Source organism: Ammospiza nelsoni, chromosome 22, assembly GCF_027579445.1.
Source record: "Ammospiza nelsoni isolate bAmmNel1 chromosome 22, bAmmNel1.pri, whole genome shotgun sequence".
Taxonomy (NCBI): domain Eukaryota; kingdom Metazoa; phylum Chordata; class Aves; order Passeriformes; family Passerellidae; genus Ammospiza; species Ammospiza nelsoni.
In genome coordinates this window covers 5,047,645-5,063,209 of record NC_080654.1, presented here as the reverse complement: position 1 = coordinate 5,063,209, position 15,565 = coordinate 5,047,645, and the positions used below count along the sequence as shown (strand labels likewise).

At 37.3% G+C, this 15,565-nt stretch overlaps 1 protein-coding gene across 1 annotated transcript in view; it reads right to left on the bottom strand.

Moving 5' to 3' along the window:
* Positions 1-298: 298 nt before the first annotated feature.
* Positions 299-15,565, bottom strand: part of MTOR (mechanistic target of rapamycin kinase) — a 72,660-nt gene continuing 57,393 nt past the window's right edge. The window contains exons 39-59 of the mRNA XM_059487418.1: positions 15,070-15,187; positions 14,159-14,365; positions 13,592-13,692; positions 13,161-13,257; positions 10,900-10,998; positions 10,250-10,372; positions 9,392-9,574; positions 8,671-8,805; positions 8,209-8,383; positions 7,473-7,608; positions 6,663-6,810; positions 5,932-6,054; positions 5,635-5,717; positions 4,506-4,578; positions 3,866-3,940; positions 3,257-3,392; positions 2,884-2,949; positions 2,660-2,740; positions 2,300-2,380; positions 1,771-1,876; positions 299-1,276 (exon numbers count right to left, since the gene is read on the bottom strand). Coding sequence (XP_059343401.1) covers positions 1,261-1,276; positions 1,771-1,876; positions 2,300-2,380; positions 2,660-2,740; positions 2,884-2,949; positions 3,257-3,392; positions 3,866-3,940; positions 4,506-4,578; positions 5,635-5,717; positions 5,932-6,054; positions 6,663-6,810; positions 7,473-7,608; positions 8,209-8,383; positions 8,671-8,805; positions 9,392-9,574; positions 10,250-10,372; positions 10,900-10,998; positions 13,161-13,257; positions 13,592-13,692; positions 14,159-14,365; positions 15,070-15,187 — 2,362 coding nt within the window. The 3' untranslated portion in view covers positions 299-1,260. The remainder of the gene's footprint in view (positions 1,277-1,770; positions 1,877-2,299; positions 2,381-2,659; positions 2,741-2,883; positions 2,950-3,256; positions 3,393-3,865; positions 3,941-4,505; positions 4,579-5,634; positions 5,718-5,931; positions 6,055-6,662; positions 6,811-7,472; positions 7,609-8,208; positions 8,384-8,670; positions 8,806-9,391; positions 9,575-10,249; positions 10,373-10,899; positions 10,999-13,160; positions 13,258-13,591; positions 13,693-14,158; positions 14,366-15,069; positions 15,188-15,565) is intronic.

The following is a 15,565-nucleotide window of genomic DNA, read 5'->3' as shown; positions in this document are numbered from 1 at the left end:
GGAATCCCATCCAACACTCCATGCTGTGCCCCTGAGCCCAAGGAAACTGATGTTCTTATCACACAGATGACATCTCATCTTCTGGAAAACAAAAATTTTGGGGTTGCACAGTCACAGTTTGTTTATACAACTGACAGACTTAATTGAGCTGCTGTCAGAAGGGAAATAAAGCCAATGACCTGAAGTGATGTACAAAAAGACAAATCAATGGCAACAGGAACCTTAAAAAAAATTGTAATCTGCTTCCCTGTCCCTGCCTAAGAAAGACTTAGGAATAAACAAGAACACAGCCAAAGTGTTTACATTTTGATGTAATTTATTGGCACAAAAATATGCAAATACAACATGGCATCTAAACATGGCTACTCTGTTGTATTTTGTGCATTGTTTTTAATATTTTTAATTCATAAATCATGACTTCACCTTCAACCTCATGTTTAATAGCCATTATTTTCCATTTCAAGTTACAACCAGTTCTCCCCCATCTGCCTCCTGTGCCAAACCCTAACTTTCCCTAGTTATTTCCCAACACTGCTTTTTAACCCAGACACTGCAGGAGGCTCCTAAGTGGTTTATTTGTACCCTGCATCCAATGTGCCACCGATCACTCTGCACAGAGGCACCCCAACTTTGCTCAGGCTCAAGGTTTTCAAATCTTGTATGTGCTCAAAACCCTGATCTAGTCAGAAACACAAATCCTGAACTAGTGTAATGAGCAGATAGACAATTTCCAATTTTGGGCCAAGAATCAAGTTTGTAAACAAGGTACAGGAGGAAACAATGGTAAAATTCTACTTATCTCTCTTTCCAGTTATGCAGCTCCCCCCAAACCTAAATGAAGCCTCCTGCACAAGCGCATGTAGCTGACTGCACCCACATCAACAGGAATGACAGGGCAATAATTAATCTGCAAGTTACTTAGTTACATTGCAAAGTGAGTGAAAACCCGTATAGTTATGTTCAATGGATCTCCAGTTCCCCAAAGACAAAGTGGAACCATAGACATCTGTGGTACAATCAGTCTTCACTGTCCTGGAAACCCAAATCAAGTGTTTTGTTTCAGACAGCTTGTTTTTCCAACAGCAGCTATACATTGGCTTACACCAACTTTTAATATACAATAACTCTTTTCATTTACATTTAAAAATATTTGACAAAGGCTGTATTTCAGTCCAACGTTCCATTCGTGTTTGTAGAAGAGCAAGTTTGGAGTGAAAAAGCCTCCAGAATAAAAGGCTGTGCATACTCTGGAATCTCCTGTTACCAGAAAGGACACCTAAAGAAAATAAAGATATTGTAATAAAGTTGACTTGCATGTAGTTTCACAAAGACAACACTGAGAAGGACTGAGATTCCATACACACTAGGCACCATGTGAGCACAGGCAAAGGTGCCAGGCGATCTTTATCACTTTTAAACATTAGCAGGAAAGAGATTTATTTCCTTAAGCAGAGTTCTAAGTTATCTAACTCTCAAAATGACACTAAATCATCTCTGTTTTATCCTTCAGTGCAGCTTATTTCAAACATTTAAAATGTAAAACCCTTGTCACTACTTATAACAGCAGATTTCCTAGAGGACTGTCTATGGCAGTCTACTTCCTAGACACTGTCTGTGTCTATTGCCATGGGATTGCAGAATCTACCAGATCAGATGCAGAATGTGCTATGGCTCCTACAAATAAACAGCTCCAGTGAGGTTCTCTTTAGCAGTTCCCTGCTCAGACTGTTCCAGAGGAGTTTTTCCAGGTTAGCTGAGTGACAAACTCACCATCCAATGTAGCACTGGCACAGGTTCTCATGAGAAGTTGCTTGTTTGATGAGCAGTTCTACTTGTGTGGGTACATCGAGAGTTTCGTCATGAGAGAAGTCTCGGCCTTTGAAATTAAAGGATGAAAAAAACCACATAAGGAGTCACAAATCCTGGTCCTAATCCCTTCAGTACATTTTCTGCCAGGTGGGGAGTAGTTTCTTATAAACTTTAAAAGTGTAAAATTTTGCAACTAAATACTGCAAACCATGAAGCCAGGACAGTAGAAAATCAACTTTCACTAACCAGCTAATACATGCAAAATATTAAGTCTTTGTAGTTACAAACACCTCTGTACTTTTCAGTTCAAACTTATTTGCATCTAAATGCAGGCAGAGTACTTGGGTTTTGGACAAAACCAGGAAAATGGCCTCATCCACTTAATCAGAATATGCTAAATTAAAGGTTTAATACAAAATACAAACACCAAGGACAGTGCTGATCCATTAGAATTTAAGTGTCTTTTATATAAACAAAACCAAACACTCACCAGTGAGCTTATCTCGAACCCTGTTGATGATCTGAATTGCCTTCTTATTTAGGGCTTCTGGCTTCACCAGACCATCTCCTACTAAAAGAGAGAAACAGGACACAGAATAAGCACTTCATCTGAGCAATAAAAGCATTTGTACTGCTGTTAGATGTGCCCTTTCCAAATACTATTTTGAGAGCAAACCTAGATGCATTTTCTACAGATACAACTCTTCGTGGGACCTGAGAACATAGATAATTTTTATGCTGACAAGAGACTCTATCTGTCCCATCTCATATAATTGCATTTGGATAATGATGAAATTTTCTGATCTAAGAACAGTTTCTGGATCAGTATAGAAACAACAATGAAACTCACTGAAGGAATGGATGGATTCAGGCACTGTGGTTCCAGTTTTTTTATGGGATGTCTCGCCCAATTCCACACTGTCCAACATTTCTATTGAAAACAACATGAAAACAACAAAAGCATAAATATGAAGCTTAAAAGCAGCTGAAATATTCTTCTGGAAACATTAGCAAGACTGGTAATCAGCTAATTTGAAGAGCATATTTGTGACATCTTCCATCTTTTCTACTCACCTACTGACTGACTGGTTGAGTAGGAGTCTGTTCTTGTTCGGGAGCGCTTATTGCCCTTTGTATTTGCTGCAAGAAAACAAGGAGTTGGAAAGGATGAACTGCAGTTGCAGTGTTTCAGAGCAAATTTGTCCACAAAAAATACAGATTTGGTTGCCTTTCTCCTTCTCCAGATTTGATGTCACCTGAAAATAATTTCCATTTCCTGATCACTGCTGTCATTTCATATTAAAATCCCTAAAACTGTGTGCACACAGCAATAGCACATGCAAACTAACAGTTAGATCAGATTGTTTGAAAACACACTGGATTTCAGGCTTCTTGATTTCTTGTATGCATATTCTCTTGCTGTCAGTATTTTATCAGAATCACTTACTGTCCATCAATCTCCAATTCAACAAGGGATCATAGACAAAGGCCTCCAGCACAGCCATGACACTGTCCTTGTGCTCACGCAGCACCTCCATCACTGTGTGACAGGTGATCCTATAGTTCCCATCAAGGCCTGTCACCTTTGGAAGGAGAAGAAGTGAATCAACAGCTTTGTTCACTGTGCAACACTTAGGGAGCAGGAAGTAGCTTGGAACTGGAGTTGTCTATGCTTTGTTCATTAATAGAAGACATACATTAATTACAAACTAAGAAGCTCTCTTCTCCATGAGGATGATCTTTATAAAGTACCATGCAACTGACTGTGTCTGCTTGATAGAAACAGCTGTTTGAAATGGGGAAACTAAGGAAGGCCTAAGAAATTAGAGGAATTTCAGGGTACTTTATTTTCTAACTAAAAAGTTGCTTTGCACTGTAATGTACTGCAGATATCACAGGCAATGTTAACTCACAGAAAACCAAGCTTAAATATTAACACCTCAGGTTCTTAAGGAGTGGAAAAGTTTAGCCACAACAAAAAAAACCCATGAGAAACTGAGAAATGGTTGCCATTTTCCCTAGGAACAGTCCCCTCCAAATCAGAGGGAATTCTTACCTCCATAGCATTTGTCAGCATCCTTGTTAATCTAAATGGAATCTTCTCAGGGAACTTTTCTCTTGTCATTGCAACCTAAACACATGATGATGGAGAACAAGTAAATTAATAGCTAACTTACTTTAAAAAAGTTATTAAAAATTAACTTTTAACCTAACCCAGCATTAAGATCCCAGTATTAAGTACTGGGATCTTTTTGCTACAATCTTGAAGGTTTTATTCCAAATAGGAAATAAAGTCACAGTTCTATGTTCCTCAGTTTTCACAAATTACTCAGAGAAGCTGGATGATAAATTTGATAACAAAGGGAAAACTCAAGTGCCCAGCAACACAGACTGCCTATCAGCAGCTTAAATTGCTCCAAGAAATTTAATGGAAGTGAAATTTCATGGACACTTCCATGAAACTTCCATTAACATTTCTTTGCTTGTTCCAGTGGTCACATAATCCCCATGACATGCTTCTGAGATAAAGTGTCTTTTATTTTACAGGCAGATAAAGGGAGGCTCAAAAGAGAGCCAAAGGGTTTGCCCAGGATCAGACTCCAAGGTCAGTTTGTCCTGGCTTATAGATTAATTTCTGTTCCACCAGAAAATGTGAAATATTACTGAAAATGTCATGTCCAAATACACAGGCTTACCTCAAAACAGTCCCCAAAGTCGATATGCAGGATCTTTCCACTCAGTCTGTCTAACATCAGATTGGAAGGGTGTCTTTGGTGAAGGAGTGGGACAAAAACCAGACCATCAGTGACAGACCATTACAAAAAACCCAAAGTAAATCACAGCAGCTTCAATATATTTATCTTCATAAACAAGAGCAGCCAGTGGTAGCTTGCTTGTCTGAGATCTTCAATCTCAGGATGACCAGGAAACTTTCCTGACAGTGTGTTTTGTAATTACCTCTCACAAGTAAGAGATTTTCTCATCTTGGAAGATAAATAACCTCCTGGGCAAGAATGATCAGTACCTTTCTTGGATATGAATATTTATTTTTCAGTTAGGATAAATTTTTCCACTTGTTTTATGCTTTTTCTTTTTTTTTTAGTGTAGAAAAATGTAATGCATTATGCTGCACTTGAAGTAACACAAATTGTTTTACCACCAACAGAGAAGAAAATCAATCCAGACTAGCAAAACTACAGTGCTGAATTCATGCTTACATCTTCCAATTTTGTCTTAATTCAATTTTCAAAGGTTTATAACTTCATGTTAGAGACTTTAAATCAAATATACATTGTCTTTAAAAGTATTTTGGAAGTTATATTGTTAACAAAATGGATGGAGAAAGATTTCCCATTCTGTGAAAGGGCAAAATTAGAACTTGTGGTGGTCCTTAATGTAGTTCCATGTGCATTCACTTCAAAAAGGAAGAAGGTCTTACTTGTACTCAAGATACACAAATTGCATTTCATACCTGTAGTGCTGAAAATAACAGCATATATAATATAATATAATATAATATAATATAATATAATATAATATAATATAATATAATATAATATAATATAATATAATATAATATAATATAATATAATATAATATAATATAATATAATATAATATAATATAATATAATATAATATTATATTATATTATATTATATTATATTATATATAAAAATAATTAAGACCTGAAAGATGGTATCACTACAACTCAGCAGAAACCACAATGGAAGATGTTATCACAAGAACAGAACAGATTCAGGAATGAACTGATGCCTTCACAATCTCTGTTTTTAAATAAAAGAAACCTTTACAGCTTTACTTACCTGTCCCCAAGGCCCAAAATGTACCCAACCATTGACATCACAGCCAGTGAACGGGTGTAATTTGTTCTTCTGTCAAACCATACCTAAAGTGGAGACAAAATAGAAATAAACAAAATACAAAGAAACCCAAAATAAATTAAAAATAAAATAAAATTTAAAAATACAAAAAATAAACCAAAATACATGTTCTGCAGTGATACAGCTGGGGTTTAGGATAAATAAACTCCATCTCTCACTCTTTCTGCAGAGAAGATAATTGCACACTCTGCTGTTTGCCAGTTCTGGTGTTGCACTCACCTCTGAGCTTGGACTTTTTAACCACAGCAGTTTGGCAAGGTCATCCCCAGCTGTGTTATTGACAGCATGTTCAAATACTTCTACTTTCTGCATCAGAGTCAGGTGGTCATAGTCTGGAGCCATCTGTAATTCAGAAGTGACATTCAGCAAGTTAAAAAGCCACTTCCAGTAGCTTCTGGTTGTACTGTGAGAAACACAGTCATCACAAATAATTTCATATCAAGTTTATACTTAAACTGACCAGTTTGTTTCAAACACAGTGAGATAATCACACAACAGTGAAGAATTGTTTTTAAATGGGATAGCAAATGATTTAGTATCCACAAAGTCAGCAGCCCACAGCCCTATTGAACTAAAAATCTGCACAGGTAAGTATTTTTCAAAAACCATTATCCAAATAAGTCTCCTGGGCTTTCCTTTTTGACAGGAGATTTCAAATTTTCTTGTAGTGTTCACTTTCTCCAATCTGCCCAATTTTGGTCCTGCTGCTTAGACACAACGTTTGTAATTCCAGCAGCACAGCACCTTGTATGAGACACGTCACAGCCATGCAAAATTCCCAACACACACCACTTACCAAATAGCAACACCTTGTGCTCACTAACTCTCATCTAAATACTTTTTATTTATTGTAACAATCAGAAAAGAGGCAGAGGAAGAAGCCTTGCATAGTTTTCCTTCACTAAGACACTGGTGGGCTAAAAGAATGTACCAGAACCTTTGCTCCTTACCCTGAGCATGATGCGGTGCTCGATGTTGAGCAGGATCTTTTTCTTCTCCCTGTAGTCCCTGATAAGAGCGTGCAGGGTGTCACAGTGGGGCACCCAGCCAATTAATCCTGAATTTGTAGACAGTGGAATGACAGCATATCTCTGGATGCTGTGGGAAAAAATAGAAAATCACAGCTCAAATTGTTGTAGATTGTAACTTAATATTTGAGATGTTTAAAACAACTACTGTTAAATCTGATTCCGGTCCAAATTGTCAAATATTGCTCTGCTTGTCTTTTCAAAGAGATTTCAAACACACATTTTGCACAGATTGTTGCCAGGTAATCCACAGACAAGCTCAAAGTTTATGTGGTTTTCACTGAAAGGCTTCTTTCAGAAGGTACGTGCTATGTCACCCACAGTGATCTGTTATCTGCACAGGATATTTGATGTGTTCTTGCTTGGAAGACACTGCAGAATTGCACTCAGTGACTCTTCACCAAGCTATTTAGAGACTAAAATAAAAATCTTTGGCAAAACCCCATTCTCAGGCTCCTAAGTGCTCAAGGTGTCTTGAAATAGGCATTGCTTCAAAGACCATACCAATTTACAAGACAGGACTTCAATTAAATAAAACAAACAATCCCTTCTGATACATTTCCTCCATGCTTGATTTCTATGAACGCTGGTTTCCTTTTTAATTAACTTAGTTCCAAGATTTGCCATTTCTTCCCAACACCACTGCTTGTTCCAAGGTTTACTTGCAAAGCTGCAGCTGTGTAAGGAGTCACAAATGCAGAAGCATTTTCAGTGATTACACCGAGCACACACCTGAGGTTTTTACGAAGAGAAGTTGGGTCATTTGCTAACAGAGTGTTGACCAACCCAAAAAGCTGCATCACTCTTTCATCTTGGCGAAGGTCTTCGTGGCCTTTCAGAAGGAATACAAACTCATGGCCATTGCTTCCTGCAAAAAGAATTAGGGCACAAAAGTTTATTCTCATTGAATAAACAGACAGGAATAAACACACATGCACCCAAAAGTGGAAAGTGTGGCAGTCAGACTGTGACGGTGTTCACAGGGGTCTGAGGATGAGAGAAGAGATGAGGATCTGACTCCATGTTTCAGAAGGCTGATTTATTATTTTATGATATATATTACATTAAAACTATACTAAAAGAATAGAAGAAAGGATTTCATCAGAAGGCTGGCTAAGAATAGAAAACGAAAGAATGAATAACAAAGGCTTGTGTCTCGGACAGAGAGTCTGAGCCAGCTGTGATTGGCCATTAATTAGAAACAACCAACATGGGCCAATCACAGATCCACCTTGTTGCATTCCACAGCAGCAGATAATAATTGTTTACATTTTGTTCCTGAGGCCTCTCAGGTTCTCAGGAGAAAAAATCCTAAGGAAAGGATTTTTCAGAAAATATCATGGCTACATTTGACCGATTAAGAAAAACTTCACCTGAAAGGAAAGGTTGTAGAGGTAAATATATAGTTGGACCTAAGAGCAACAACTGTTTAAATACTGGAATAGCAAAGTGAAAACTGCTGTCTCACCCATTAATGTCAGCTTCCTGGGTCTCTGCTTGGAGGTGATGACCTGCAGTGAGGGAGCGATGGACTGGATGCGGATGATGGGCTGGTTGGGGTCGTACGTCCCTGGCACTGCCAACTCCAGATCCCGGCACATCAAGAGTTTTGGTGACACATACTGGAGCTCCAAAGAAGTGAGCTACCAAAACCAAAAGAAATACAACCCCTTAGAATTTCAGTTCAATCTCACAGGAGCATCTGAAGTGTTCATGCTGTCAAGGGACCTAAAACAGTTCAGGCCGTGACCAATACTTCAGGTATTTGCAGGAATTGGTGCATAAACACAAAAATTGCAGCAAACCCTATGCAGTTATTTCCAGAATACCTAATTAGTATGTTTTGAATAACCAGAAAACATAAAGCAAAGGTTGGTATACTGACACCTTGCACTGTAAGACCCACAAAGATCTGAATCTCCTCCCTCACCTGTGGCAGCTGCTTTGAGATCCGTCGGAACACGTGATAATAGAGATCCCAAGCCTGAGTTAGGTCTTTGACATTTCCTGATTTCATATACTTCCTGCACCACTCCTGAGCTTCCATGAGATCCCTGCCATAGGCCTAGGGATTCAAACAACAGAAAAATGAATTTCAACAGATTGTAGTGTAACAGGTGGAGCCCACTTAACACCCACAAAGAGCATCAGTCTCTTTTCAAGCTGCACTACAAATACTTGATCTCACATTTTTATAGCAGATTAGAATTTTATAGCATTTTTATAGCAGATCCAGGAATTCCTGGATCCAAGATCTGCATTGAATTTATCAAACAACATTGCTCACAAGTAGATTTCATTATAGGAGGAACTGAATGCTTAGAACCACCCTTTAACAGTAAGCTTACAAGCTCAGTGAGTTCTGTTATCTGTGCTAGTGCTTACTGTGAACAAAGCAGAATAATTAACAGCAGAGCAGTCTGTCCCTATCAGACACCCTGCCAATACAAGACTCCAGGGCAATTCAGACTACCATGGCCTCTTATAGTCACCAAAAGTGACACAGATCTGAAGATAAACATCAATAATGAAATCTGCAACTAACATAATGAGTCCCAAGAGATTCACTTTTTGTGTTAAATGGCAAAGGTTCTCGTAACACATCTGGGACAGCTGTTACTGCAGAACACCTCTGGGCCATTTGCTGATACCTGATTGAAGGATGTCTCCTTTAAAGTCTGAGGCCCTCGCTCCATCATGGCATGAAGTGGTTCCAGCACCTCAAACATTCCCTTTACATTTCTTTCTCCAAAATACAGACGAGATGCTTCTTCCAACCCTTCATGCCACATCTCATGCCACAGGATGGCCACACGAATCAGCTCTTCACTCACCTGTTTTAGGACAGAAAAAAAGATTAAACATCTAAAGAAATCCCTGGGACTGGGTCCTGACTTAAAATTGCAAAACTCTTCTCTAATGTTATGAAGTATTTATTCCTGGAAGCCAGAGGGAGCCACAAGAACAACCATGGTGATGGCACATTTTTTCTGTAAGAAGCCAACCATGCTTTTCTCACCTTATTTGTTACCTTTGAAATTTTCTACAACCATAGTGATGGCACATTTTTTCTGTAAGAAGCCAACCATGCTTTTCTCACCTCTTATTTCCTTTGAAATTTTCTACATGTTTGTGCAGCTTGGCCTGAAGGATTATTTGTCATTTATTCATAGGAATCTTTATCAAATTAATTATATTACTCTTTCTATGCTATGCTCAGTAAGTTTTGTTTCTACTTCCCATTAAGCAAAACCACCTCTTTATGGAACAAAGATTTTTCATGTATTTCTTCTCTAAATTTATTCATAAGGAAACACAAAAACTTAGTGTGTGAATTATTGTAAAATGGAAGCATTCTCTGGAAATTACATGGATACTGTAACTTCTACCAGTTGCAAATACCTCAGATTAATTACACTTGAAGAGAATCAACAATGAATGGTCATTTTGTGTTACTATAACTGACATCCATCCATCCAACATAACACAATGCTACACTGAGCACTCACCATCATTGCCTGCTGCACCAGAGTGTTGCTATGCTCACACATGTTTTTCAAGATCTTATTTGCAGCATTGTGCCGAGCAGTGGTCGTGGATTTAGAAGCCACAGTCAAAGGATAGATCAAAGCCTGCAAGGGACAGCAACCAATAATACTTTAGAACCCCAAAGAACAGCTACATTAATAATTAGCAAAGCATTAACATTAGCCCTAGGAATCAACAGGAGGAAGCAAGCTTGCTTCTGAAAAGCAGTGACAGGAATTTTCTACTGAAATTCTTCTGATCCAACAACAGGCTGTCAAGACTTTAATTCACTGAATAGCAGAATGACATTGAGAGCCTCTTTCAAACTGGAAGAACAAAAATAGGTCATAGGATTTTGTGATATTCCACACTGGAAAGAAATTTAGATAAAACCTGTGAGGAAGGTTCTCAGACATTTAAGGTGATTTGCACTGCCCAGCAGACATTAAATTACATTACACAAAGAGTTCTTCCAGGCTGCATGGCTCATTCACCTCCTTCCCTTTTTATGTGAAGTGCTGAGGTGAAAGCAGCAGCAGCAGCAACAGAAACTGCCCCCATCTTCACTGCTACCCCTTGCTGTGACCCCTGTGCAGCACTGTGAGAACTGCTGCTCTGACCCCCGGCTCACCTGCGGGTGGTAGCGCCCGATGTCTGTCAGCAGCTGGTGGATGAGCCGCCCCACCAGCGGCCGGGGGGTGTCAATCCTGGCGATCAGCTGGGGGATTACCTGGCAGCAAGGAGAGGAGAATAAACACTCCTGTCTACAGCATCTGCAGGCAGCCCCCAGCGAGGGGGAGAGAATGATGAGGAGGATTCCACTGATAGCAGAAGGCTAACTCATTACTTTAGTATACTATACTATTCTATACTATATTACACTATTATACTAGGTTATACTGTGTAGTTTATTATACTATATTATTCTATACTGCATAGAGTATAGAATAATAGAGTATAATAAAGTATATGGTGTAATATAAAATAATATAGTATAATAAAGTAATTATATAAATGTATAATTACTTTATTATAATAATTTAGTATAATAAAGTATATATATAAGTATAGATTCATATATACTATATATTACATTATATTACACCATATACTTTATTATACTCTATTATTCTACACTGTGTAGTGTACAGAATAATATAGTCTTATATTCTATATATTGACTATACATAGTCAATAAAGTATATAGTGTAATATAGTATAGAATAATATAGTATAATAAAATAATATTATAAAAAGATATATTTACTTTATTATACTAATTTAGTATAATAAAGTAAGTATATATGTAAGTATATATACATATATACTATATATTACACTATATACTTTATTATACTATATTATCCTATACTGTGTAGTGTATAGAATAATATGGTATAATAAAGTTTATAGTGTAATATAGTATGGAATAATATAGTAAAATAAAGGAATTATATATTATATAAATATATAATTATTTTATTATAATAATTTAGTATAATACATTTGGTATAATAAAGTTTAATTAATAAATTTAGTACAATAAAATTTAGTATAATAAAGTATTTATATAAGTACATATACATATATACTATATATTACACTATATTACACTATATACTTTATTATACTATATTATTCTATACTATGTAGTGTATAGAATAATCTAGTATAATAAAATATATAGTGCAATATAGTATAGATTAATATAGTATAATAAAGTATATATAGTATATATACATATATACTATATATTATACTATATTATTCTACCCTGTGTAGTGTATAGAATAATATAGTATAATAAAGTATATAGTGTAATATAGTATAGAATATTATAATAAAGTAATTATATATTATATAAATATATAATTACTTCATTATAATAAAAGTAATTTGGTATGATAAATTTAGTATAATAAAGTTTAATTTATACATTTAGTATAATAAAATTTAGTATAATAAAGTAAGTATATATATAAATAAATAAATAAATAAATATGTTACACTATATTACATTACATCTAAACTGAATCTGCCAAGCACTCAACTCTGCACACATGGCAAAGAATCTCGTGACAGTCCCAACACACACACCCACACCTGCCCCTGACAGGCCAAGGAAACAAAACCCCATCACTTTGGCTAAACAATCCTCATGCTGCATTCTAGCTTTGCACAATCACAGGCACAGCAAATAAGAGTTGTGTTTTCTTTCTCTGAGGTTCAGAGAATGTGAAACCCAGAAATATTCTTGGGAAGAGCTGTGCCTTGCTTTTCTCTGTGAATAGAAATGTGGTGACACCTGTTACCTCATGTGTTCAGTGCCCCAGCTGTTCTGCCCCCTCCTAGAGACCTGACAGTCTAAAGGAGACAGGGAAGCCCACCACTCATTTTTGAGTTGCTCAGAGGGTAACACAAGGTTCCCAACAGAAATGTACAACAGTTCAATGAGATTACAACTGTTCTGTGCAAAACTGTCACAGGATCCTACTAAGGAAAGATGCTTCTTTAAGTATAATGCTTAAATAGGAAATAAAGTATTTTTAAATTTAATTACAAGAATCAAATTCTACAATGCAATCCTTAAATAGACTGTGAACTACATCAAAGCAGGACAGTGGTGTTTTATACTTGATCACCACTGAATGCTTGTCATCTTTAATTTACAAATTTTCATTCTTTCTCATTAATATGCACTAATCTGCATATAAATACAGAAACATTTCTCATTTTTCTGTTCAAGATGCTTGTTAAATCAGTCACAGACTGCACTGCACACTGCTCTCAGCACTCACCTATGGAGGATTGTTCACCAAGGGATCATAGTAGATATCATGCAGCAAATCCCCAAACTACCCCAGAACTGTGATTTCTCTTTGTGTTACTTACCTGCAGCCAGGTGTCTATTTGGATTGCCTTGACTCCTTCCACCAAAGCCTCATTCACATCAGGCCAATGACCATAGTCAAACCATAGAGTAAGGACTCTGAAAAAGAGAAATACTTTTGTTAGGAACAAACAAACAAACACACAACCAAACAAAAACAAAAAAACCCCACCAACTAACCAACAAATAAAACCCCATCACAAAACCCCCAAACAAACAAACAAAAAACCCCCAACCCAAATCCTATTTACAAGGAACTTTTCTTCCCACAGCCATCAGAATGCAGGGATAATCCATCCAACAAAAACTAGCCTGGACCAAAGCATTCACTTAATTCAACCATAACAAAAAAGGGCAGAAATGTGTTCTACCTAATCTGAAACCATGTGTTCTTATCAGCTGGATTTCATTTACTATGTGCTTTATTATGTACCTTAGAGTGTCTTGCAGGTTGTTTCCTCGAGACAGAGAAATGGATCTGAAGAAACCCTGGACAGCAGGGACTGTGTACATCAGGAGGGTCTTGGATAAATCCTTTTGGAATGAAATTGCTGCATTAGTTCTATGCAAGCACATCAGCCCACATGAATCCTAAACTCAAGAAGGGGAAAGAGGAAGAAATATGTGGAAATATAGACCTAATCCCCATTGTAGCTGACTTCTGCTCCTATTCTTCTCCTACAGGACATGTTGCTCCTAGAATTTTATGTTTTGATTGACTACACAAAGATCTTTCAGGCAGGCAGGGAAAATGCTGTTAAGTGGTTTTATACTTCAGTTTGTTCAGCCTAAAAACTACCTTCCTATAACTGGTAAATGAAAGAGATTCCTCAGAGTCTTCCATGAAGGGTCTAACTAGCAGAATTTGTTAATGCTCTGTATCCCCTATCACAGCCCATTTAGCTAATAATCATCTGTGTTAATTTAGCCCATGATTTTTTTCCTGTGTCTAAGCAGTAAATACCAATCTCTCAAGAAGAAGAGGGAGGAAGGAGGGTACCTCAGTGACTTTTTTCTGCACTGGGGATGGGATGGGACTGTTCTCAGTGCTCTCTGCATCACTCTCACTGTTGCTGCCCTCCGTGTTGGCGCTGGTGATGCTGGCGCCGCTCGCATGACGCAGTTTCTTCTTCTCATCTCTGGCCTGGTTTTGATGTTTATAGTGAAGCACTGCCTCAAAGTTCATCACTGCCCAGGCATGCCAGGCCTGCCAAGAGGACAGAACACAAGTCAGACTCCTTTCTGCAACTGGCACTTCCTAATTGTTAAATATAATCCAACCTTTCTGTGTCTGCAAAGTAATATCCTGCAGACAACACAATGCTTTTTAATTTGAACTGTCTTATTATCTTAAATAATATCATGTTGACTTCTTGGCCTGGAACTCCCTGTTGAATAGTAAAGCAAATGAGCTCTGTACCAAAAATTAAATTATATTTGCATATAGCTTGATTTTTCAAAGGCTAAAATGAAAATTAATATGTTAGGCCTCGGGGATGTGTAATGGGAAAAAAATACAAGAGATGGCTGCCCCAGAGAAGATCTGGCACCAAATATTAATTGAGATATCACAACCACGAAATCAAAGGCTCTTTGGAGAATTAACAACAGGGCTACTTTCCTTGTTTCAAGTATACTGACTGAGAACAAGTTAAATTTTTCCATTTTCTTTCTCCTTCATTGCTAACTGACAACAGGAGAGAGTCTCAAAAGCAAGATAAGAAACTGAATTGTGGCCTAAATCTCAGGATTACCTTGGGCCACTTTCTCTGTTTTTGGTTCTGTTTTGGTTTTTTTTTAATCCTACTGGCAGTAACAAGGCAGACAGTTATGGGAGGTCTTCCAATGAACACCTTCCTTTCCTGCACTATGGGATTTGATAAAATTTATCTGGAAATTTTCTGTACTGACCTTGTACCAGTTGCGATCATGCTCCGTTGCAGCACTGTAATATTGCAAGACTTTGGGGATGGTGCTCTCATTGATGCCTTGCAGGTTCAGCTGCCACTCACCCAGTTTCAGGAAACACCTAGTTAAGCAAAGGGATTATTGATTCAAAAGCTAAAATAAAAAACAAAGCCTCTGGATTAAAAGGCTAACTTGCTGTCTGGAGTCTAAAGGACATTCCATGTGGTGAATTCAGCCAGGTAGCCTCTCCTGCAGGCTGGATGCAAGATTCAAAATATCTCCATCTTGTTTGTAGTGTGAAACTAACTAGTTGAAGGTTTAATTTAAGAGGAAAAGTGGGGATCAAACTTTTTCCTCATCTGTATAAGTTATAAAATAAATGTAAGAAGTAGGTAACAGCAACACTGAAAGACTTCATCAGTCTGTGCTGATAAATCATACATGTGCTGCTGAGCTTACTGAGCACCACATGAATGAGCTTTCTGGGGAGAACACTGGG